This window comes from Procambarus clarkii, chromosome 63 (genome assembly GCF_040958095.1).
Source record: "Procambarus clarkii isolate CNS0578487 chromosome 63, FALCON_Pclarkii_2.0, whole genome shotgun sequence".
In the NCBI taxonomy this organism is placed as follows: domain Eukaryota; kingdom Metazoa; phylum Arthropoda; class Malacostraca; order Decapoda; family Cambaridae; genus Procambarus; species Procambarus clarkii.
In genome coordinates this window covers 25104959-25129753 of record NC_091212.1, presented here as the reverse complement: position 1 = coordinate 25129753, position 24795 = coordinate 25104959, and the positions used below count along the sequence as shown (strand labels likewise).

The following is a 24795-nucleotide window of genomic DNA, read 5'->3' as shown; positions in this document are numbered from 1 at the left end:
TAGCAAGCGGAAAAAAATGGTGTTAACAAATTTTAACAAGGACTCTTTCAAAACATTCTACACAAGTCACACCCCCTCACCCACACCGTGCACCCCCTCACCCACACCGTGCACCCCCTCACCCACACCGTGCACCCCCTCACCCACACCGTGCACCCCCTCTCACCCACACCGTGCACCCCCTCACCCACAACATGCCCCCCCCCCCCACCCACATAAATCAGCCGGCTCTTTAAACGGAGTGTTGGAGAGTGGCATGAGCCCAACATGGACGGGGAACTCATCCAACAGGTAGGCTTTTATAGACACAAGCCGCGGCTCTCGGGGTGGGCTAGTGAAGACCCAACCTTAAGCAATAGCTCGTTACACTGTGTCGAAACTGCTCTCTTGCCTCAGTGGCTGTTGAAGGAGGTTTTTGTTGATATTGTTGGCTGTTTTGTTAAGCATGCGTGGCTGTTAGGGTGTGTGTGCTTGGTATCCTTGGGTCGGACTCTGTGTGTCCTACTACACACTGGTAGTTGGGACTGGTAGTTTTGTGCCGGTTAAATGTTTTATGCCCAATCCTTTGTTTTTAAGAGTATGTCCCTCCATGTGTGTGTGCACATGTGTGCGTGTGCGCATGTGTGCTTCCCTATCCGTGACTACTGGAAAGTGATGTCTAGCTCTTTATGCGCCTCCTACTAGTATTGCTCTACCTGTTGCGTTACAATTTAATGATCTTGATCGAAATATTTGTCGAATCTATATGGAGGTGGCTTCCACAACTTCTTCTTTCAGGTCATTCCACTTGTTGACCAGCCGTACAGGGTACTAGAATTTCCTTACATTTCTTCGACACATCTGCATCTCCAGCTTCCACTTTTGTCCCCTTCTATTCTCTCCCAATTTAATGTGCCCTTCCCTATTCCCTGTTCCTCTCGCCACGACCTCAAGAGTGGTGGTGGTGTGGAAGACGGTGGTCGCCTCCACAGCCACCGTAGGGGTGAGCCACAGCAACATATGCACCAGAGATAAACTAGGCCACAGCGTGCAGAGCCGCAAGCACCCAGCCACAGAGTACGTGTTGACGTCTAGAACAACATGGCCGCCCCCCTTCCTCTCCTCTTGGAACTAGCCAATAAAAGCCGTCAATGCAAATTGCGTGTCGTTGCCATTAAATGGGTACGGCAGTCACAGTTGCCACGGCAAGCTTGCCTCCCAGTTCACTGACTCACCCACAACAAACAACTCACCTCTTAAACAAAGGCGGCTTCATCCCTCTTGCCGACACGGTCTCCGGGGAGGACGAGTTTGCCCATTCTCAGTGGTAGTGCCCGATGTACTACACACACACACACACACACGCACACACACGCGCGCGCACGCGCACGCACACGCGCACGCGCACACGCACACGCACACAAATTAGGTGGGTAATTAGGTGAGTACACACACGGGGTCCACTACCACCCACAGGATGAGTATGGGGTCCACTACCACCCACAGGATGGGTATGGGGTCCACTACCACCCACAGGATGGGTATGGGGTTTACTACCACCCACAGGATGGGTATGGGGTTTACTACCACCCACAGGATGGGTATGGGGTTTACTACCACCCACAGGATGGGTATGGGGTTTACTACCACCCACAGGATGGGTATGGAGTCCACTTCTATCCCCGACAAAAATAGATTATATGAACTATTGGGCGACTCATAGACATGTGGCTTTTCCCTGCCACAGTTGTATGATGACAGATGGAATAAATAATGTGAATTTAACCTTATTTTATGACTACTAAATTTTGTTGCAAATTTTTGTTTTCCCGGTATATTATTGCCCGCGGGCTGCTGAGAGTGGTAATCAACTCCCTCTTGAAGATCACAGGCTTTGGCTAACTCATCAGTTGAACAGTGTATCCGGTAGCCCATATGAGTGAAGCTATCAGGTTATCTTCAAATAAACATGATTTTTTTTATTTAATTACAAATAAAAAAATGCAGTGAGTAGTTAACATTTTGAGCTCTCCCCGCAGTGCATTTATAGTGAAGGCGCTAATAAAAGATCCACAGGTATTTACACAGCGCCGCGCACGCGCACTTCAGCCCTCGCCGGCGTTATTCTCACCCTGTGACCCTAGTTTCACTCCCCCCCCCCCCCCCCCCCCCCCCTGTGATTCAGCTGGTTTACTTTGTTTATTATGGACCCCGTACCCATCCTGTGGCAGCTGAGACTAACAAGTGTTCAAAAACATGAACTCCTGTGATCTTTGAATTGTTTATATATTTAATATACTTGACAATGACGCGGAGAGAAAATGGTCAACACCACCCAAGATTGAGACTGGATCAGACACTCCCACTCATCTCCTCCACAATGTAAACTTCTCCACTTCAGGGGTTTACCATATACGGAACGAACTGCCTCTCAGCCTTGGAAATACACCAACACTATTGTTGTTCAAACACAGGTTCAAGTGACGCTCTATATCGCAATATAAACATAAATACCTCAGTACCCACTTGATCTGTGGCCAGGGAGAGGCATCTGTACCTTGGCTCATATGGAGTTTGTCCTCTAACTGCTCTTCTAATATAATAGCATGGACAGACCTATTTATATAAATAGGGCTGTCTAAAAAAAATATTATTAAATCATTACGGGAATAGTTGGAGATATTACTCAGTATAAATTTGTTGATTTATTATGGAATTAGTTTAAAATAGTACACTATTTAAAGTTGCAAGTTACAGTCATTACAAATTATCAGTAAGATCACTGCTTCAGACGCTTCGCATCTTACTTTAACAATGTCCACATTCTTACTCCAGCATCACATGTACTCTGTTATGTCACCTCACAGCAACACCATTCACGGCCAGGAGTCATCAAGCATTTACACGACCACTTACGAAACCTCTGCATCATTCTTCAATCATGGCGGCTCTGTTTACATTGATTACTCAGTTTATGAGCACCCAAGCACTACCAGATTGTCTATAACAACAATAATCTTAGGCCGTAAAATTTCGAACCTTGCAAACCGTTTAATAAATACAAACAAAGCTGCCATGATTGAGGAAAGATGTACAGGTTTCGTTAGTGGAGACGCATATGCTTGATGAATCCTGGCGCTGGCGTCAGCTAGAAATCAGAAATCAGGTGATATATTTATATATCACAAAAAATCATAATTTTGTGTAAACTCAGTTAGAAATGTACAGATATTTATGAATAAAATTGTAGAATTTGAATTTTTTAGATTATTCTAGTTCACTGTCACATTTGGTGAAACCTTTGTATCCTATCTAGGTATACTAGATCACACAGATATACAGAGATGACGAGAAATACAATAAGAAGACAGATGTGACACCAGTTGTTTATCTGAGGTGTTGATACCACTCACCTGTGAAGGTCGCCTAGCTTTCTCTCGTGACCTACACTCCTTTCTCTCTACCTCCTAATTTAGTCACCTGCGGCGCCTACTCGCCTGGCTCTCTCCTTCCTGCAAGCTCTGGGTGCCTTCACCGCCTTCTTCAGTCTGCCATATATATACCCCCTTTTCCCCTTTCTCCAATAGCACGCATTGTTTAACCAACGAAATATATCACCTTTCAATTTGTGTATCAAATGTTATTCAATTTATGTGTGAAAATGTACGTTTGATTTACAGTGTTGTAAAACTGTTCAATCCAGCCATAATAGTAACGATTTATATCAGTTTTTGCGAATAGTTTTAGATTCTGATTATCTATGTCATGCATTATTTTTGTTATATACGCAACCTCACACATTCACAGCCTAGCAATACAGACTCCCCCGAGTTCGAGTCCCGGTGATGATGTACTGTTGCTTCATCACAGTTTAAAAATTGGTGAGGGAGCAGAGCCATCATGCTCTACCACAGGTCTGTCATGACAGCCCAGCTGGTCCACGGGTACTGAGCCACCCGACGGCCAGATACCTACATGTCTCGTTCCGTCTGCCCACTGAATTCACAGCCCACCAATGCCGTGACTTTCTGGTCTGCGCACTCAAGTGGGCAACACCTGCCCTTGCTGGCTCCAAGTCACCCCGCAAAAAAATAAATAAATAAATAAATAAATAAATAAATTCACAACTGTACTATGAAACTTCCACTTTTATTTTACATGTCCTTTTTATTTCACACTCCATTATATTTTATGCCTTTGATGCCATGCTAACTTGTGTGTACTCAACGTTACTCAATGTGTTCCTAACGCTGCCTTCTATGTCCTGTCTCTCACTTCACGCCTTCTCAACGTCGTCTCTTCCCTCTCATCTCGCCTACCTCCCCCCTCCAACCACCCCCCCCTCCAACCAGTGCATCGTTCCGTCCCATTTCTCCCACACCAAGTCCTCCCACAGCAATCCCCACCACGTCCCAGATCAGGTCCTCCCACGCGACTCTAACCCCTCATGTTAACCTTCCAGGCGGCACCGATGTCCCCACTCGCAGCCGGGCGCACGTCGCTGGCAGCACACGGAGCTCTACGATGAGAAGGCCCACATGGAGTACTCCACCGAGCAGTCCTCCGCCTACCGCTCCTACTCCACCACCCAACACCAGGCGGCGCTCAAGATGGAGAGGAAGTACGTCGATTCCATCAGGTCAGTCCGAACTACCTAGTGGTTACCTTGTGTTGGTTTCGAGGCTTAGCATCCCCGCGGCCCGGTCATCGCTCAAGCCCAACTAGGCTGATGGACGCGGCTGCTCGCAGCCTGACGTATGAGACACAGCCTGGTTGATCAGGTATCCTCCAGACACTGCTTGGGGGGTTAAGAACCATTACAGGTAACTTGGGGGTTCTGTTTTTCTCCTGAGGGTAATGGTGCTAGGGAAGAAGGGGGCAGTGTTCAAGAACTCCTCACATAAATACAAATAAGTATGTCAAGTACACTGCATGTTTTACGAGGGTTTTGTTATAGAGGAAGTGCGAGTGGACGCGCCCGCGTGAACCAAGGCACCGAAGGTAATCAAAGTTGTTCAAGTCCCACGCACTTTATATCTGTTTATGCACGCTTGAGGGAGCGGGGATGAGTGTGTCCTTGGACTCAGCCAGGCGAGCCAAATAATAAGGATAATTGATCTCGGGGATACTAATGCTTTCTGGAGAGCGAGCAGAAATGGCCCCAAAGTGAAGCTGTAATTGTCTACGACGCTGTCTGGGCTTCTTTTATATTTTTAGGTTATTATTTGTATTTTATTAATCTGCATATTTACTGATAGGTGAACAGAAGCAACACGTGAAATGAAAAGTGCCCAACCATTTTCGTTTCTCCAGGAAGCGAACTCGGGATCCACGATTGTGAGTAAAGAACGTCGACCATTCTACTATTTGTGTGTACTCACCTAGTTGTACTCACCTAGTTGTGCTTGCGGGGGTTGAGCTCGGGCTCTTTGGTCCCGCCTCTCAACCGTCAATCAACTGGTGTACAGATTCCTGAGCCTACTGGGCTCTATCATATCTACATTTGAAACTGTATATGGAGTCAGCCTCCACCACATCACTGCCTAATGCATTCCACTTGTTAACTACTCTGACACTGAAAAAGTTCTTTCTAGCGTCCCTGCGGCTCATTTGGGTACTCAGTCTCCACCTGTGTCCCCGTTGTTTGCGTACCACCCGTGTTAAAAAGTTTATCCTTATCTACCCTGTCAATTCCTCTGAGAATTTTGTAAGTAGTGATCTCTTACTCTTCTGTCTTCCAATGTCGTGTGTGTGTGTGTGTGTGTGTGTGTGTGTGTGTGTGTGTGTGTGTGTGTGTGTGTGTGTGTGTGTGTGTGTGTGTGTGTGTGTGTGTGTGAGAGAGAGAGAGAGAGAGAGGGAGAGGGAGAGGGAGAGGGAGAGGGGGAGGGGGAGGGAGAGGGGGAGGGAGAGGGGGAGGGAGAGGGGGAGGGAGAGGGGGAGGGAGAGGGGGAGGGGGAGGGAGAGGGGGAGGGAGAGGGGGAGGGAGAGGGGGAGGGAGAGGGGGAGGGGGAGGGGGAGGGAGAGGGGGAGGGAGAGGGGGGAGGGAGAGGGGGGAGGGAGAGGGGGAGGGAGAGGGGGAGGGAGAGGGGGAGGGAGAGGGGGAGGGAGAGGGGGAGAGAGAGGGGGAGAGAGAGGGGGAGAGAGAGGGGGAGAGAGAGGGGGAGAGAGAGGGGGAGAGAGAGGGGGAGAGAGAGGGGGAGAGAGAGGGGGAGAGAGAGGGGGAGAGAGAGGGGGAGAGAGAGGGGGAGAGAGAGAGAGAGGGGGGGGGAGGGAGGGAGGGAGGGGGTAAGAGGGGATGAGGAAGGAATGCAACATTTTCTAAGTAAACCGCCAGTTTAAATTCTACAATGTTTAGAAGCAGCCTGAGCTTGTTCAACACTAAAGCATCAAATGTTAACACAGCAACTACCGCCATTTCCAACCATTCAATGTTTGTAAACACAGCGCAGTTGCAGTAAATTCAAAGAGCAAGACACCGGGTTGTAAACAAGCCCCAAGTGTCAACAAGAGGAGTGTGAAGAGCGTGCCTGGACCCCACGGGCGTCACTCCTACACTCCACCAAGTACCCAAGTGTCCACTTACGAAACCTATACATCTTTCCTTGATCACGGCGGCTTAGTCTGTATGTATTAAATAGTTTACCAGCTTCGAAACGCAGAGAGGTCGTTCCCAACCTAAGATATTTTTGTTATGGACGAGCTCGTAGCGCTACGGAGATTATAATTTGTTTAATAAATGAAACTTAAGCCGCCATGATCGAGGAAAGATGTACAGGTCTCGTACAGGTCACTTAAATGCTTGATGAATCCAAACTCAGGAGACCAGAGTAAACCACGCACCAATATGCTAGCGGTGTCGGCTCACACCGGATTGGTGCTGGGTTCGGTTCCCGGGCATGGTGAGCCTTGACATGTTTACTTACATATAAGAGCCCTTGAGAGGTCATAGAGTTAATTTGTTAAATGCGGCGGCATGATTATTCAAGCCTCTACTCAACAGACTTGAGTCAGCAGACAGAGTGTTGACTCACTGTCAGTGTGAGAAGAGAAGCAGACAAACAGTATGAAAATGATATCGCATATAAAGCCAAAACCGAACAAAAACTGCTCCACAGTCACATCAGGAGGAAAACAACAGTGAAAGAACAGGCGATGAAACTTAGAACAGGTGCGGAGAGGTACACAGAGAATGACAAAGAGGTGTGTGAAGAACTCAACAAGAGATTCCAGGAGGTCTTCACAATAAAAAGAGGTAAAGTGCCTGAGGTAGGAGAGGTGGCAGTAAACCAGGCGGCCTTGGAAGGGTTAGAAATTACCAGAGATGAGGTAGATCTGTTGGATCTGGACGTGAGAAAGGCTGTTGGCCCAGACGGAATCTCACCATGTGGTATTGAAAAAGTGTGCAGAAGCACTTTGCTTGCTACTCTCCATAGTGTATAGTAGGTCACAGGAGACGGGAGACCTACCAGAAATATGGAAGACGGCTAATGTAGTCCCCATATACGAAAAAGGTGACAGACAAGAGGCACTGAACTACAGGTGTATACAGATAGGTGTAGGGAGCAGGAGGTCAGATACAAGGTATCATTTGGGAGATGAAATTCTTCAAAAATCAGAGAGAGAGAGAGAAAGACCTGGGGGTTAATATCATGCCCGTCCTGTCTCCCGAAATCCATATCAAGAGGATAACATCAGCGGCATATGCCAGGTTGGCCAACATAAGAACGGCCTTTAGAAACTTGTGTAAGGAATAATTCAGAACCTTGTATACCACATATGTCAGACAATCTTGGAGTATACAGCTCCAGCATGGAGTCCATATCTCTTCAAGCATAAGACTAAATTAGAGAAGGTTCAGAGGTTTGCCATCAGACTAGTACCCGAACTGAAAGGGTATGAGCTACGAGGAGAGACTACGGTAATTAAACCTCGGGTCCCTGGAAGATAGAGGAGTTAGAGTGACATGATCACCACATACAAGATTCTCAAAGGAATTAATAGGGAATAGATAAAGACAGTTAGTTAACTTAAGGCAAGGGGCACGCGCACAAGGGGACACAGGTGGAAATTGAGTGCCCAAATGAGCCATAGAAACATTAGAAAGAACTTTTTTAGTGTCAAAGTAGTTAACAAATGGAATGTGTTAGGAAGTGATGTGGCGGAGGCTGATTCCATACACAGTTTCAAGTGTGGATTTGGTAGAGCCCAGTAGGCTCAGGAACCTGTACACCCAGTTGACTGACAGCTGAGAGGCGGGACCAAAGAGCCGAAGCTCAACCCGCGCAAGCACAACTAGGTGATTACAACAGAAGAACGTAAGATGGAACATTGCAGTAGACCTACTGGCCCACACGAGGCAGGTTGTATTTACATTCATTTTCACTTATGTATTCCTCTTATTTATTCATTTATTTAGTGTATTCCTCCACTTTTTCAATCAACAAGTCAGTCGCAATAAAAAAATGACAACAGTCATTTGTAATAACAATGAGCAGCAACACATGACTGTTGTCTTTTTTTTTTTTGCAACTGACGTGTTGACTGAAAAAGTGATTAAATAAGAGGAATAATCAATCACCAGTGAAAGCAACAATAATAACAACGGTACCCAAGTCATCACCGCCGCACGGATGCAACATTAAACAACCGTTGCAAACGATCACTTCAAGAGACACACAAGGCACCAGAGGCCCGAGAGTGAGCCGGGGAGCGTGGTGCAGGCTACATCATGATGATGCCGGCCACGGGAACGCAGGCAACACTCGGGGGGAACAAGAGGCTATAAGTGTATTATTGTCCAGGGGGGCTCCGTCCACCTGAATCTTCCCCGGCCATTCACACGGAAGATTATCCCACGAACATGTACACTAGTGAGGGGCGGGGAGGGCTGGTGGATGGGTTGACGCGTCCACGACAACTGTATTCAGATTCAAAAGGGTTCTTCGTACCACTCTGGTTCCCTGGACCACTCTGGTTCTCTGGACCACTCTGGTTCTCTGGACTACTCTGGTTCCATGGACCACTCTGGTTCTCTGGACCACTCTGGCTCTCTGAACCACTCTGGTTCCATGGACCACTCTGGTTCTCTGGACCACTCTGGTTCTCTGGACCACTCTGGTTCCCTGGACCACTCTGGTTCCCTGGACCACTCTGGTTCTGTGGACCACTCTGGTTCCATGGACCACTCTGGTTCCATGGACCACTCTGGTTCTCTGGACCACTCTGGTTCTCTGGACCACTCTGGTTCCATGGACCACTCTGGTTCTCTGGACCACTCTGGTTCTCTGGACCACTCTGGTTCTCTGGACCACTCTGGTTCCCTGGACCACTCTGGTTCCCTGGACCACTCTGGTTCTCTGGACCACTCTGGTTCCCTGGACCACTCTGGTTCCCTGGACCACTCTGGTTCTCTGGACCACTCTGGCTCTCTGGACCACTCTGGTTCCATGGACCACTCTGGTTCTCTGGACCACTCTGGTTCTCTGGACCACTCTGGTTTCTAGTATCATTTTGGTTATAATCCCGTTCTAGACCGGAGCACCATTTCACGTAATCCACATTAAAAAGATGAAACTATAGAAACAATTACAAATATAAATAGACCAATATTCGGCGAGAGTAACCCGGGTCAGAGGAGCATTTCGCTCGCCAGCAGATACGCTCGTGGGCCGGCGTTTGTCTCCGGCCCGGCGAGCCACCCTGCCTCGCTTAGTGGGGCCACCCGCGAGCGGGAGAACCATTTACTGTGAATATTATCGACCTTTGGGAGCACAGGGAATGCCGCAGACCAACTGGGGGAGGGAGCGTATACGGAAGGTGCGAGTTGGGGAGGGGTTATATGACTGTGTAGATGGGGGCTCGCATCAGCGAGGGTCGGGGGGGGGAAGAGAGGATGGAGAAACGGTGAGAAGTGAGGAGAATAGTGAAGCTAAGAAGAAAAACTACCAGAGAGGGGGAGATTGAAGGAGAAAGGGTGGAGAGAGGAGCTGGGAAGATGCTGGAAGTGAGGACGGGTGTGAGGCGGGAGGGGAATATGAGGGGAGTGTGAGAGGGGAGCGCTGCGGCGGCGGCGTGACATAGTGGAGAGGGGTGCAAGGTGCCGGCGTGACCAGCTATCGACCACCGGCAGTCAGCGAGGCACCGTCGACGTGTACACACACACATCGCTCACCACCTGTGATGACCTGAGACCTACCTGCAGGTACCGCCTCCCTCACCGTGATGACCTGGTGACCCATCACCAGGTACATCCTCCGTCATTGTGACCTACCTACGGGCGGCTCCTCTCTCACTATACACACGCACCTGTCATGATCTGTGACCTACCTACAGGACTCTCAAGCAGTGCTTCAGATAGTGATCAGTGACCTCCGGCCGAGTACCCAGCCTCTAGCGGTATTGTGACCATGGATTACTGAACAAATTAGTCATATCAACAGTAGTCCACTGCATAATTACTAATTTGGTAAGTCTGAATACACTAATGTATCATGTATTGTAAATGTGTTATAATTATAAACTAAGATCTCCTTGGTACCCACTACTTGGTCAGTGCCTCAGGGTGACACGGAGACTGTTGTTGTGATAGTTGACTATCAATAGTCCATATATGGGGCCCTCAGCTGAGATCATATATGGGGCCCTCAGCTGAGATCATATATGGGGCCCTCAGCTGAGATCATATGTGGGGCCCTCAGCTGAGATCATATGTGGGGCCCTCAGCTGAGATCATATGTGGGGCCCTCAGCTGAGATCATATGTGGGGCCCTCAGCTGAGATCATATGTGGGGCCATATATTGCAGTGTTACTGTATCCTCCACCAGCGGATACACACACACCTCCCACTCCACCAGAGGACAGAGCAACACCTCCCCCTCCTCCAGAGGACAGAGTCACGCCTCCCCCTCCTCCACCAGAGGACAGAGCAACACCTCCCCCTCCTCCTCCAGAGGACAGAGTCACACCTCCCCCTCCTCCACCAGAGGACAGAGCAACACCTCCCCCTCCTCCACCAGAGGACAGAGTCACACCTCCCCCTCCTCCACCAGAGGACAGAGCAACACCTCCCCCTCCACCAGAGAACAGAGCAACACCTCCCCCTCCACCAGAGAACAGAGCAACACCTCCCCCTCCTCCAGAGGACAGAGCCACACCCCCCCTCCACCAGAGGACAGAGCAACACCTCCCCCTCCACCAGAGGACAGAGCCACACCTCCCCCTCCACCAGAGGACAGAGCCACACCTCCCCCTCCACCAGAGGACAGAGCAACACCTCCCCCTCCACCAGAGGACAGAGCAACACCTCCCCCTCCACCAGAGGACAGAGCAACACCTCCCCCTCCACCAGAGGACAGAGCCACACCTCCCCCTCCACCAGAGGACAGAGCCACACCTCCCCCTCCACCAGAGGACAGAGCAACACCTCCCCCTCCACCAGAGGACAGAGCAACACCTCCCCCTCCACCAGAGGACAGAGCAACACCTCCCCCTCCACCAGAGGACAGAGCAACACCTCCCCCTCCACCAGAGGACAGAGCAACACCTCCCCCTCCACCAGAGGACAGAGCAACACCTCCCCCTCCACCAGAGGACAGAGCAACACCTCCCCCTCCACCAGAGGACAGAGCAACACCTCCCCCTCCACCAGAGGACAGAGCCACACCTGCCCCTCCACCAGAGGACAGAGCCACACCTGCCCCTCCACCAGAGGACAGAGCCACACCTGCCCCTCCACCAGAGGACAGAGCCACACCTGCCCCTCCACCAGAGGACAGAGCAACACCTCCCCCTCCACCAGAGGACAGAGCCACACCTGCCCTTCCACCAGAGGACAGAGCCACACCTGCCCCTCCACCAGAGGACAGAGCAACACCTCCCCCTCCACCAGAGGACAGAGGAACACCTCCCCCTCCACCAGAGGACAGAGCAACACCTCCCCCTCCACCAGAGGACAGAGCCACACCCCCCCCCCTCCTCCAGAGGACAGAGCCACACCCCCCCTCCACCAGAGGACAGAGCAACACCTTCCCCTCCACCAGAGGACAGAGCAACACCTCCCCCTCCACCAGAGGACAGAGCAACACCTCCCCCTCCACCAGAGGACAGAGCAACACCTCCCCCTCCACCAGAGGACAGAGCAACACCTCCCCCTCCACCAGAGGACAGAGCAACACCTCCCCCTCCACCAGAGGACAGAGCCACACCTGCCCCTCCACCAGAGGACAGAGCCATACCTGCCCCTCCACCAGAGGACAGAGCCACACCTGCCCCTCCACCAGAGGACAGAGCCACACCTGCCCCTCCACCAGAGGACAGAGCCACACCTGCCCCTCCACCAGAGGACAGAGCAACACCTCCCCCTCCACCAGAGGACAGAGCAACACCTGCCCCTCCACCAGAGGACAGAGCCACACCTCCCCCTCCACCAGAGGACAGAGCCACACCTCCCCCTCCACCAGAGGACAGAGCCACACCTGCCCCTCCACCAGAGGACAGAGCCACACCTGCCCCTCCACCAGAGGACAGAGCCACACCTGCCCCTCCACCAGAGGACAGAGCAACACCTCCCCCTCCACCAGAGGACAGAGCCACACCTGCCCTTCCACCAGAGGACAGAGCCACACCTGCCCCTCCACCAGAGGACAGAGCAACACCTCCCCCTCCACCAGAGGACAGAGGAACACCTCCCCCTCCACCAGAGGACAGAGCAACACCTCCCCCTCCACCAGAGGACAGAGCCACACCCCCCCCTCCTCCAGAGGACAGAGCCACACCCCCCCTCCACCAGAGGACAGAGCCACACCCCCCCTCCACCAGAGGACAGAGTCACACCTCCCCCTCCACCAGAGGACAGAACGAGGCTTCTCAAGTATTTGACATTTACGTGTATAGCGTCAGAAGCCCAACTTCTCCAGTTGCCACAACACTCACAGTTCATCTGGTCACCTCGTCCTTAATACCTCCTTCCACACCATTCCATCTCCCTCCGTCAACATTCCATCACCCTCCGTCAACATTCCAACTCCCTCCGTCAACATTCCATCTCCCTCCGTCAACATTCCATCTCCCTCCGTCAACATTCCATCTCCCTCCGTCAACATTCCATCTCCCTCCGTCAACATTCCATCTCCCTCCCCCAACATTCCCGAATTTAAAGTCCAAAAATCAATACAGAAATGTTGGACAGAAGGCCAGTTGGATGATGGGATTCATTTCTAGAAGCATTAGCAATAACATATTAAATGCCATTCCTCAGCATTTTCCTGTTCTTGTTAGGCCCCAATGTTGTTTGTGTAGTTGAGGGTTGGTCGCCATACTATAGTTTATCAGTTGACTTCCATGAAGCAAGCGGCGAACTGTTTAGTTGTTGGCCAGCTCCCAACACCTGTCACTGTTAGTCACAAGCAGGAGTAGCCAACACCTGCTCACCTGTCACTGTTAGCTACAAGCAGGAGCTGCCGGCACCTGCTCACCTGCCACTGTTAGCCACAAGCAGGAGATGCCGGCACCTGCTCACCTGTCACTGTTAGCCACAAGCAGGCGCTGCCGGCACCTGCTCACCTGTCACTGTTAGCCACAAGCAGGAGCTGCCAACACCTGCTCACCTGTCACTGTTAGCCACAAGCAGGAGCTGCCGGCACCTGCTCATGGTCTTTGTCTATCATCGGTGGGATCTACTAACATCTAAAGTTCCAATTACAGATGTTAACATGTTTCGACAGACATGGCGACAGACACCGACCACCAGCAAGTGTTGTCAGCGCCCGCTGGTGACTGTAACTTACTGTAACCCCAATTTCAAAATCGGTTCCCCGCAGCTGCTGCAACTTGCCATCGGAAATGGCGCTCAAGCAAGGTCACGTGATCCCTGACGTCATAGGCCAACCCCTCAATAACACAAATACAGCATCAGTAGGCCTGGGGTTCTGGTGGGGTTCTGGGTTAGGGGTGGGGTTGCGGGGGACGCAGGGGGGGGGGGGGGTTAATGCCGTTTGCCGGCTTCATTGTCAATGGTATTAATGAAAGTTATGACATAATAATGGGTACCCCCCCTTTTCCACACTCAATATTATGTCATAAACATGTTCAAATGTCATATTCGAAACAAAATGTTGTAACGAAAGGATGTCTTTATGTAGAGAATATATACTCGTATATCTTAACATTTTAATACAAATGATGTTTCATAGTAAAGGAATGCAATAGCATATTGCGGGCTGGTCGCGTCCTCTCACCTCTAACAAGGAGTATTTCTTGCTGAATCGACCAATCCGTTAAAAATTTGACGTATTAATAAATATCAAAGGACCACGATACTTTCTATTAATATAGTTATTTAACTATAACAATGATCAGGGCCAAGGGCGGTATTGCTTACACAAACGTCAGTCATTTGCGTTGACCCAATTTTTGGTTTTAACCAAGATTGATATAACACCAGACCTGTCCCCTGAAGTCCACATCAAAAGGATAACATCAGCGGCGTATGTAAGGCTGACGAACATAAGAACTGCCTTCAGAAGCTTGTGTAAGGAATCATTCAAACCTTGTATACCTCATATGTCAGACCAATACTGGAATATGCGGCTCCAGCGTAGAGGCCACATCTAGTCAAACACAAAACGAAGCTAGAAAAGATTCAGAGGTATGCCACCAGGCTAGTCCCCGAGTTGAGAGGAATGAGCTATGAGGAAAGATTACTGGAACTGGCCCTCACGACACTGGAAGACAGAAGAGTTAGAGGAGACACGATAACTACCTATAAAATTCTCAGAGGAATTGACAGGGTAGATAAAGATAAACTGTTTAACTCGGGTGGTATGCGAACAAGGGGACACAGGTGGAAACTAAGTACCTAAATGAGCCACAGCGACGTTAGAAAGAACTTTTTCAGTGTCTGAGTAGTTAAAAGATGGAATGCATTAGGAAGTGATGTGGTGGAGGCTGACTCCATACACAGTTTCAAATGTAGATGTGATAGAGCCCAGTAGGCTCAGGAATCTGTACACTAACTAGTTGATTGACAGTTGAGAGGCGAGACCAAAGAGCCAGAACTCAAGCACAACTAGGTGAGTACACAAACACACACATTTTATATATGTATGTAACCTATATATGTACTAATACGTACATATGTACACGTTAGGACAATACGGCACATAATTTCTCCAAGGACTTTCGGTACTAGAGCAATTTCACGATAAGAGTCCCGAAGATAGTGATCTAGAGGAACGTTTGTGGGTCAGTCGTCACCGTAATGATAAAACAGCACGCATGTGGCAGGCCAATTACCACCGCACCCATGTGTGTGTGGTGGCGTGAAGGTAAGTACTGTACTCCATCTTGGTGGCCACAACCCTCCCCCAAGGTGGCCGCAGTAGCTAAGACCCCGTCAAGGACAAGAACGAGGGGAGGGGGTGGGAGGACACCAGACGAGTGTCCATTTATGGATACATATGGATACATACTGTATCCATATGAATCAATACGTAATCGATTTAATTGTCATCTTCAACAGTGTGCTTCCGTTATTTAATCATGATAAGTGTTTATACTGTGTTTCCACTGTTACCCCTGCTAAAATTATATTAAAGATTGGCAAGAGACAAACTCGGGGTGACGTACTACAGCGAACACAACACACATGATATACTCAAGAGACAACAAACTGCACAAGACAGACCGTTCATCACATGGAGGGAACAGCACTAGCGGTCAAAACTGACGTTAGGAACACAAGGTGTAGAGGCACAACCCGTCCTGTCGAATAGTACATCGTACTTTGATGTATAAATCCCCCTAAGGCCAGAAACTACTTATGTACTCAAAATCACAGCGGCTCGCAAAACTGACGTAATGTCCCATTTTCTATTCGTAGGTCCTCGGTTAGGTTAGGTTCGGGCAGTTTAGTAACGCTGTGAATATCCGAAAGGATGGGTTAGTCATTTAACCCGTCCTCCAAAGTTGTCACAGCGGACAGAACATTATGCACCAATTTGTCTGAACCTAACCTAACCTAACGACCCACGAATAGAAAACGTGAATGTTAGTGAACTGCTATGATTTATAGTGCATCATATTTTATCCGTTGGGGAGTTTAAGATCATAATGAGATAATGTATTATTCGAGAGGACGGGTTGTCAACAAGAGGCTGGGAAGCATTCCTACAGTATACGAGCAGTGAGCAAGTGGAATGAGCTAGAGGAGGCTGACTCCTTCACAACTTCAAATGCAGTATGGTACAGCACAGAAGGGTTCAATGTCATTGTACCAGGCAACCCCCATAGGCAAAAGGCGGGGCTCAAGAGCAGACGTCAGGTTTTGTAGGCACACTTGGGCAGGTACAATTAAGTGAACACGCACATGGATGTTAAACACACCCGCTTTATTAATACGTATATTTCACTAGAAAATATAAAATAATAATCATCTAAGCCAGGAGGTCTTAACCGGGAGTATGGAACTTAATTGATCTCTGAACAATAAAAAGTTGTAAGTTAAGAATTAACTATTACCGTCAGTAATTGTACCTCCCTCCCATGTTTTGATTGGACAAAAAACATCAGTAAAAATCTCACTAGCTGTAGCTAGGTTGTGTATTTGTTATTTGCCGTTTTTCTGTAAATATATGATAAAAACCATATGATTTTCTTACAAAGACCATATGTAAAGTCAAACTAGCTGACCTAGGTTTACATATGGTCAGCTAGCTGACATATGTAAAGACGGCTAGCTGACCATATGTAAAGTCAAACCAAGCTATTCACATACTAGCGATGATGGTTTCGACAGTCTGAGGAAGGGGGTTCGGGGACATATTGGGTAATCCATTTGGGGTCTGTAATAGTAAGAAGGTTAAGAACTGCTCTAAACGCTCTCGTGGCGCAGTGATGGCTTATGTAGCACACTTTGACAGTGTCATACTACTTATCACAGAGATAAAAAGCGTTTTAAGATCAAGTAGTCTTATAATACATAGTATTGTAACATGCATTATTGTAATATAGAGGAGTGCAACACGTATAGAGAGTGAGTATCCTAGCAACAGTAGCAGCTATATGCAGAGCCTAGTTATTCCAGCAGCAGCCTAGCGCGTCGCTCGGCTAACGCCCGCCGGACGCCAAGCTTCCGGAATTTGCGGCTTTATATAGTTCGAACAAAAATTTATCGTTCTAACCGAGATATACCGTTCAATTAGGAACATATCGCTCAAGCCGAAATATATCGTTCTAGCCTGAATAAGTAAGGGCGTGTCAGATGTTCCTTGGTCGAAACTAGAATATCAAGCACACCTTACAAACAAAAATTAAGAGCATATAGGTTATGGCGAACCGTAGAGTGAAAACTGAAGTACACGAAAAAAAAGTTATATGAAAAGAAATGCCGAGAACGTCAAATTTGGACAAAATTCATAACACAGGATTCAAATGTGAGAAAAAGATCTTAATTTAAAATAAAGAATTTGACACAAGAGTGCCACTAGTTCGGCACTTGAGTGACACCAGTGTGACGGTCAAGCTGAACAACCAGTTAGTGTCAAAGAAGCGAATACTTTCAAAATGATTAATAATAAGTAAGAGAGGAATGCTGAGTGACAGCAGTTGGGTGTGAATAGGATCTCCAGTCTATGGACCAGTAGGCCTACCTGTACTATTCCTGCCTTACATGGTCCAGAAGGCCTACTGCAGTCCTCGCTTTTTATAATTCACCGGGGAACCCAAACAGGACTCATTAAAATGCCCTAAAGCAAAGAATGATCCATTAGAGTAATCGAAACCATTCTACAACAATCCATATACGACTACAATACTTAACAATAGCTCTTCCGTTTTGATCACAATCATCTTATCAAGTATTATTAGCATTCAGGACATGAATAACAATGCACTGGACATGTATACCAATGCATGGAATATGTATAACAACGCCCGGAGGAGGTTTACCTGTGCCCGGGGTATATATACCAATGCATGGAACATGAATAACAATGCCCGGAGCAGGTTTACCTGTGCCCGGGGTATGTATACCAATGCATGGAACATGTATAACAGCGCCCGGAGCAGGTTTATCAACACTCGGGGCATGTATACAATCAACCCGTTCTCGCACTTTCATATAGTCAATATTGACTTATTAAATACGTGCATATGTGACATACTAGTTTACCTTGAAAAGCTTCATAGAAAACACCGACCTTACCTAACCTTCTTAGTATGTTAAGATAAGCATCTTATTGCTTCGTAATTACAATTATTACTTAACCTATTATAGGTATAGGCTAAGTAATAATTGTAATTACGAAGCAATAAGATGCTTATCTTAACATACTAAGAAGGTTAGGTAAGGTCGGTGTTTTCTATGAAGCTTTTCAAGGTAAACTAGTATGTCACATATGCACGTATTTAATAAGTCAATATTGACTATAAGAAACTGGGAGAACGGGTTGATACAATGCATGGAACATGTATAACAACACCCGGATCAGGTTTACCAACGCTCGGGGCATGTATACCAATTAATGGAACATGTATAACAGCGCCCGGAGCAGGTTTATCAACGCCCGGGGCATGCATACCAGTGCATGGAACATGTATAACATCGCCCAGAGCAGGTTTACCTGTGCCAGGGTCATGTATAACAATGCATTTAACATGTATAACAACGCCCGGAGCAGATTTACCTGTGCAAGGAGCATGTATACCAATGCATGGAACATATGTAACAACGCCCAGAGCAGGTTTACCTGTGCCCGGGGCATGTATACAATGCATGGAACATGTATAACAACGCTCGGAGCAAGTTTACCTGTGCCAGGGGAATGTATACCAGCTCCAAGTAATTATTCCATGATTCATTAAGACCAGCCATCAGTGCTGTGGAAACACTATATATATATTCATGGAATTTTAATGGAATTTAAATACATTTGAAGATCGATTAAATTTGTACTCATCTAGAAGTACTTGCGGAGACTGAGCTTCAGCGCTTGGCTCCCGCTTTAACCTTCCATTTACTGGTGCAGATGTGCCCGCGAGCCCTTGTATGACAGCCCGTCCTCATCAACAAACGCCAAATGCTCGTTTGTCCTGCCCTGTTTATAAATGAACAAGTTTACATGCGACTCACAACTGACGACGTATATACCTTTCTCGAACAGTGCTTCGTTCACGACCTCTGCTGGAATCGCACCTCTATGTTTCACCCACTTACTTCAAATACATACAATCGCTAACATAACCTAACATACGCCTAACTATACATAGACATTTAATATATAATAATATTATATTATATATGAGAACAATGTAAATTTTAATACACAGTATGTTTAAATTGATGAATGCGCCTGCTTGGGGGAGGCCGCCGTTTTAACGAGCCTAGCCTGAGGACAGGCCTAGCCTGCTTCCACCACATCACAATTGTGTATGTAGTTAGCTGCGTTTAATGGATCTTGGACTCTTATCTCCTGGGTCATCCAATGGTGTTTTTATGCATTCTTATATCTGAATGAAATTATTCTCCACTACACTTATGTGTGTGTGCGTGTGTAATGAGCTAGAAGGTATACATGTCGATATTACAGGGCTGTAGTTTAATGCCTCTTTTTTTTCTCCCTTTTCAAAGTTATGGAATATGAACTCCCCTCCAACTGTTTGGTAGCTCTTCCCTTCAGTGACGAAATGTAGCTCATCGCTAGGTAAGATTTGCTCAATCGCAGAAGCCTCCTATAGTATTTAATGCGGAGACCTGTGTTAACAGGTCATTAATGTCTTTGACAGCATTAAAGGTGAAACCTTCCTCAAAATGGTTCAGGTGGAGACAGCGAAGAGACTCCTAATATCGATAGAACATATTGTAAATTTATTGATAACAGCTGATGAAAGGCCGTTTTCTATATGACATAAATATTTGTTTCGCATGTACGCCGCAAATCATCCTTAAGCCAAAGCAATAAGTCAAATACTGACTTAGTTTTTACTAAGTGCAATTTTTACTTATTCAGCAGACAACCAATTGTCAGGATGACTCTTCCATAGAAAATAATAACAAGTTTTTTCTGAAATGTAAATGAATATTGTATATATTGTGGGTTTGTGTATAGTTAGATTTAGGTTAGCTAAGGTGTTTTGGTTACGTTTATTTAGGGAGCGTTTACACTACAGGTTGAAGATGAACGACACATGTCTTGAATCATAGCCTCGAACATGGCTAGGTGGACTATAAGTCCAAATACCGAGAGACTCAAACGAGAGGAATAAAAAAGTTCAAGTTTTTTTTTTATTATTATTATTTTCTACCACAGACGTGGCCACACATTTACAATGCTAACCAGCATATATACATTTTCTTCTGTCCTCCATGGACAGGGTTAGAGGTGTGTTAAACATATAATTTTTGAGTTAAGAGTTAAGTGAAGTTAAGAGTTCAAGTGAAAGGGGTAAGCACTCAGGTGAGAGCGAAGAAGTGTTCAAATGAAAGAGGTAAACACTCACGTAAGAGAGAATAACTCAAATGGAAGGGGGTAATCACTTAGGTGAGAGGTTGAAATTAGAGAGAAGAAACGTTCAAAAGGAAGGGGTAAACACTCAGGTGAGAGGGGCGAGAGGTTCAGGTAAAGGCGGAGGATCCAGGGAGTCAAAACAGACAGAACACTATAAATTTATAGACCTCAGTTGCTGAAGGCCCTTTTATCAGGACCATATTAGTTACTTTCAGCGTCTTATTAAAGTGGCAAATTACTTTTTTCTTTTTCTTTTTACGAGTATGAGAGGGGTAACAATTATATATCTAAGACCTTTTTAAGTTATGTGAATATACCACTTCTTCTCCGGCCTCGACCACGGCGGTCTCCGGGTTTTGAATCCCCTAGCTGTGCCTTCTTTCACCAACTTGGAGGTAAACTCCGGAGCTGAAGCCCCTATGGCAGTTCATTGTTGCCTTCAACCCCGTTCTGACAGCTCCTGCAACGGCGCTGGAACCAATTGTATTGGCGTTTGCCTTTCCATTGGACACGTTTGGCACCGTGGGGAGGGGGGGGGGCCCTGCTACATGGGTAACAGCTTCTCCCCTGGCTTTGCGCCCTGGAGGCCACTTCAGACCGACAACCAGAGTGCAACTCCATTGTCTTCTGAGACTGGTGGATGTCTACTACTGCTACTAGTGTTACACCTCAACTACCACACTTCCTCACACCTGTCCTCAACCTACATCAATCATGTCTTCATCCTCCGCAACACCTGTCTTCAACTCCCGCCACTTTTGTCCCTATTCGATTTGTAATGTACGATTATGTTACATTGTTGAGTAGATTAGATACAAAGTGTTTAGTGGGTTTTCATATTTATTTAGTAGTCTTGGATACAACAGTGTCGTAGACGTTGAGACGGAGCTTGGAGCAGAGCAGAGAGCTGAGTGAGGCCGGAGTCGCGGAGCTCTGTGGGAGAGCGTTGTAGCTCGATGCGGTAATAGTCTGCTGTCTGTTCTGTGTCGAAGTTGTAGCGTCTTGGGGTCGATTAGAACTGCCTACGTCGAGTGCTACATTCTTGACTGTGGAAATTGTACTGTTGGCTATTCTCATATCACTTGCTTATATTCGGTGACTACAACTCAGCTTCCTCCACTAGGATAGGAAAATGGAAGAACCTGTTACCTGTAATTAGGAAAGAGATTATAGCTTCTGTAATTAGTGCTAATTAGTTACGCCATTAAGCTAATGAGAAGTTGGGGTGAGTATATTGTTTGTACTCGCTACAGGTTCCTCACCTCCCCAGTCCCATCAATTTTGGTTTGGTTTACCTTTGTCGGAGACAGGAAGCCTGTTAGGCTTATCGAGGTCCCCCTAAGCCAACTACTAACCTTCTCCACGATGCAACCTACAACAGTTGGATAACTCCTGGATACCAATTTACTTCTAGGTGAACAGAGGCATCAAGTGAATGGAAACTTGAAAAACTTACTGCCGTGGGTATGGACTGCGCTCACCAATGCACTACACAGCCCCCCCTCCTGTCAGGTTTATCCAGCTATAACCCTACTTCATTCCCTTATCCATGCGACCGCTTCCCCAGCTTTCTCCGTTCTCCACCACCTTCCTACTGCCGTTCTCTCCATTCCCCCAGTACCCGTTGGCTTCTTGCAAGTGATGTGAATGACCTATGCCGTGACACAAGCTGAGGGGGAGGGGGAAAAAAGAGTGTTTTGAGGGAGTAATGGAAAATAAATGTAAGGGAAAGGAAAGGTAAGTGACACTGAAAGATAAAGAAAGGTTGAAGAATAAAGTACGGTGAGCCAGAGTGGAGCTATAGGGGCCCGGGCCATATCCCACTCTACTGGGAGATCGATGTTGCCAATATGTGTGGCGAGATAGTAGCGGTAGCGAGCGTGCTCAGCTCGGTTCACCACCTTACTCTTGATACCAGCATAAGCAGGTTAAGGTCGGTCGCTGCCACCAGCCACCAACACACCCGCCTGCCTTAGTGTCCTCAGACAGATTATCGCGCCAAATGTATCTTCTTATTCCTTGACAATAGTTAGCTATATACATCCATATCTCATTTACGCCTAAAGTATATATCTAATGGTGAGATTTTGCTTAATGTCACTGTTTACTATTTTAATATCACCCACTAAAATAAAATGGGTGGCCACTTCCTTCACTTGAATCATCGGAGATTCGATTTCGGGCCACAGTTACTACACATATTGGTTAATACAGTATCTGTTTCTGACTTCTCTGCCCCCCCCCCTCTCCCTCCCTCCCCCCCCCCCCCCTCCCTCCCTCTCTCTCTCTCTCTCTCTCTCTCTCTCTCTCTCTCTCTCTCTCTCTCTCTCCCTCCCCAACCATTCATACACTTCCAATTCTATGCACGACGACACGGGTGTCCTAAAGTGGTTTTAATTAGAAGGAGCAGATGATAAGTGGAGCTGGTGAAAAAGTTTCTGGGTGTAACAGGTGGTGGGTAGAACAGTTGGTAGGTGGAACAGTCGTCGGTGGGTGGAACAGTCGGTGGGTGGAACATTCGTCGGTGGGTGGAACAGTCCATGGGTGGAACAGCCGGTGGATGGAAAGATGGTGGGTGGAACAGGTGGTGCATGGAACAGGTGGTGGGTGGAACAATTAGTGGGTGGGTCAGTTGGTGAGTCAATTTGTTTGGTGGGTGAATTGGTTGGTGAAAGGAATAGTTAGTGGGTAGATCACTTGATGTATGGAACATGTGGTGAGTGGAACAGTTAGTGGGTGGAACAATTGGTGTGTGAATCAGTTGGTGGGGGGGAACAGCTGGTGTGAAAATGCCGTGTAAATTCCTAAACAGTAGTCAAGGAAACACCACGCCCCTCCCCTCACGAACACACATGATGTACAGTGTACATTATTAATGGTAACGGCTAAGTGCCACTCATTGATTATCATGGTCTCTCTCTTTCTCTCTCTCTCAAACGTGCTTGTCTCAGAAATCTGTACACCAGTTGATTAACAGTTGAGAGGCAAGACCAAAGAGCCAAAGCTCAACTAGGTGAGTACGTGGTAGAGAAATTCTGTATTCCAATAACACAGGACATTTGATTATGGAATGTGAGTCCTCCTTTTGGTTAAAGGAAACAGTTTCCTTTAACCAAACATCTTCTCGAGTCCTAAACTCAAGACTAGAGGATCTTCCATCCTCTAGAGTTTATGACCCTGGGGTTTAATGATAATTCTTGTGGCTCTGTTAGGACACGGGAACCTGGCTCCTCCATGTTCAAGTTCAACCGGAAGAGCCAGGACGAGTTGAACCGTTCAACTCTTTCTGCTAGAGAATTGAACTCTGAGTTGTATATCTAACCAAAAGGTCAAGAGGAATTGTTTGTTCATGCAGCGTCAATGGCCTTGTCGATGCGGTGTCAAATAAATTATTAATCAATATGTCACGCACTCTAGAGGCTCCAGAGGACTGATACAAAGGCTTTTCGTTCGTGAAACAACGCCAATTGCACAAATACCGCACATGAAGGGAGAAGGAGTGAGGGAGATTGAATAAGAGGAAATACGGAGGGGGTAGAACACAGGGAGGGAGAGGGAGGATGCAGGATCATGTTGGTGCATACATGGAGGATTTGCGTGACCCCCATACCCCGTGTCCCCCCACCAAACATCACCCCCATGGTTACTGCTAGTGTTGTGACCCGCCACACACACACACACACCAATGCATAACTCAAGTCTCGACTCTTGTTGCTTTATGTTTATCTTTGTCTGCCACCCAGACTCTATCTCTACATATGTTTCTAGTTTGTCAATATCTTTGTCTGCTTCTCACTATATCTATCTACTTCTCACTCCATTTCTCTTCTTCTTGAGAGTAGGTGCAGTTTGCATAGTTTACCCTCCGATGATTGCACCAGGACAGATGTTGGGAGACGCGCTGTCAGTGAGGAGGATAAGAATGTCAAAAGTGCTAGTCGCGTTGTGCCGTAGATAGAGGAGAGGCGACTAAAACATAGGTGGATGGTAGAAGGAGACTTGCCGCACTGTAGGGCATGATGTCGAGTTCATGGCATCAGCGGATCCATTGCGTAGCGTTGTGCGCAAGACGTCTACTAATATTTTTCCGGGAACTTGTATATCAGAAAGCGCAAGCAGTGTAGCATGCGTCCAAAATCATAAACATGTCAAAGGATACCCGGCCACCAGGTGGCGCCCTTGGCTGAGACATCTTTGTAACACCACTACTCATTTGTGACACCCCTAAATAGTTGTACACTAAAATATTATTGTATCCTAGACTATATTTGGTGGTGAGAAGTAAAACAGAGGAAGGAAGGTAGGAATAAGGGA

General features: G+C 47.4%; 1 protein-coding gene across 3 annotated transcripts in view; it reads left to right on the top strand.

Annotated features, from left to right (window-relative positions):
- The window catches only part of LOC123769456 (uncharacterized), an 88682-nt gene that overhangs the window by 28105 nt on the left and 35782 nt on the right, over positions 1-24795 (top strand). For all 3 annotated transcript variants that reach the window (XM_045760565.2, XM_045760566.2, XM_045760563.2), the window contains exon 2: positions 4442-4618. In XM_045760565.2, coding sequence (XP_045616521.2) covers positions 4442-4618 — 177 coding nt within the window. The remainder of the gene's footprint in view (positions 1-4441; positions 4619-24795) is intronic.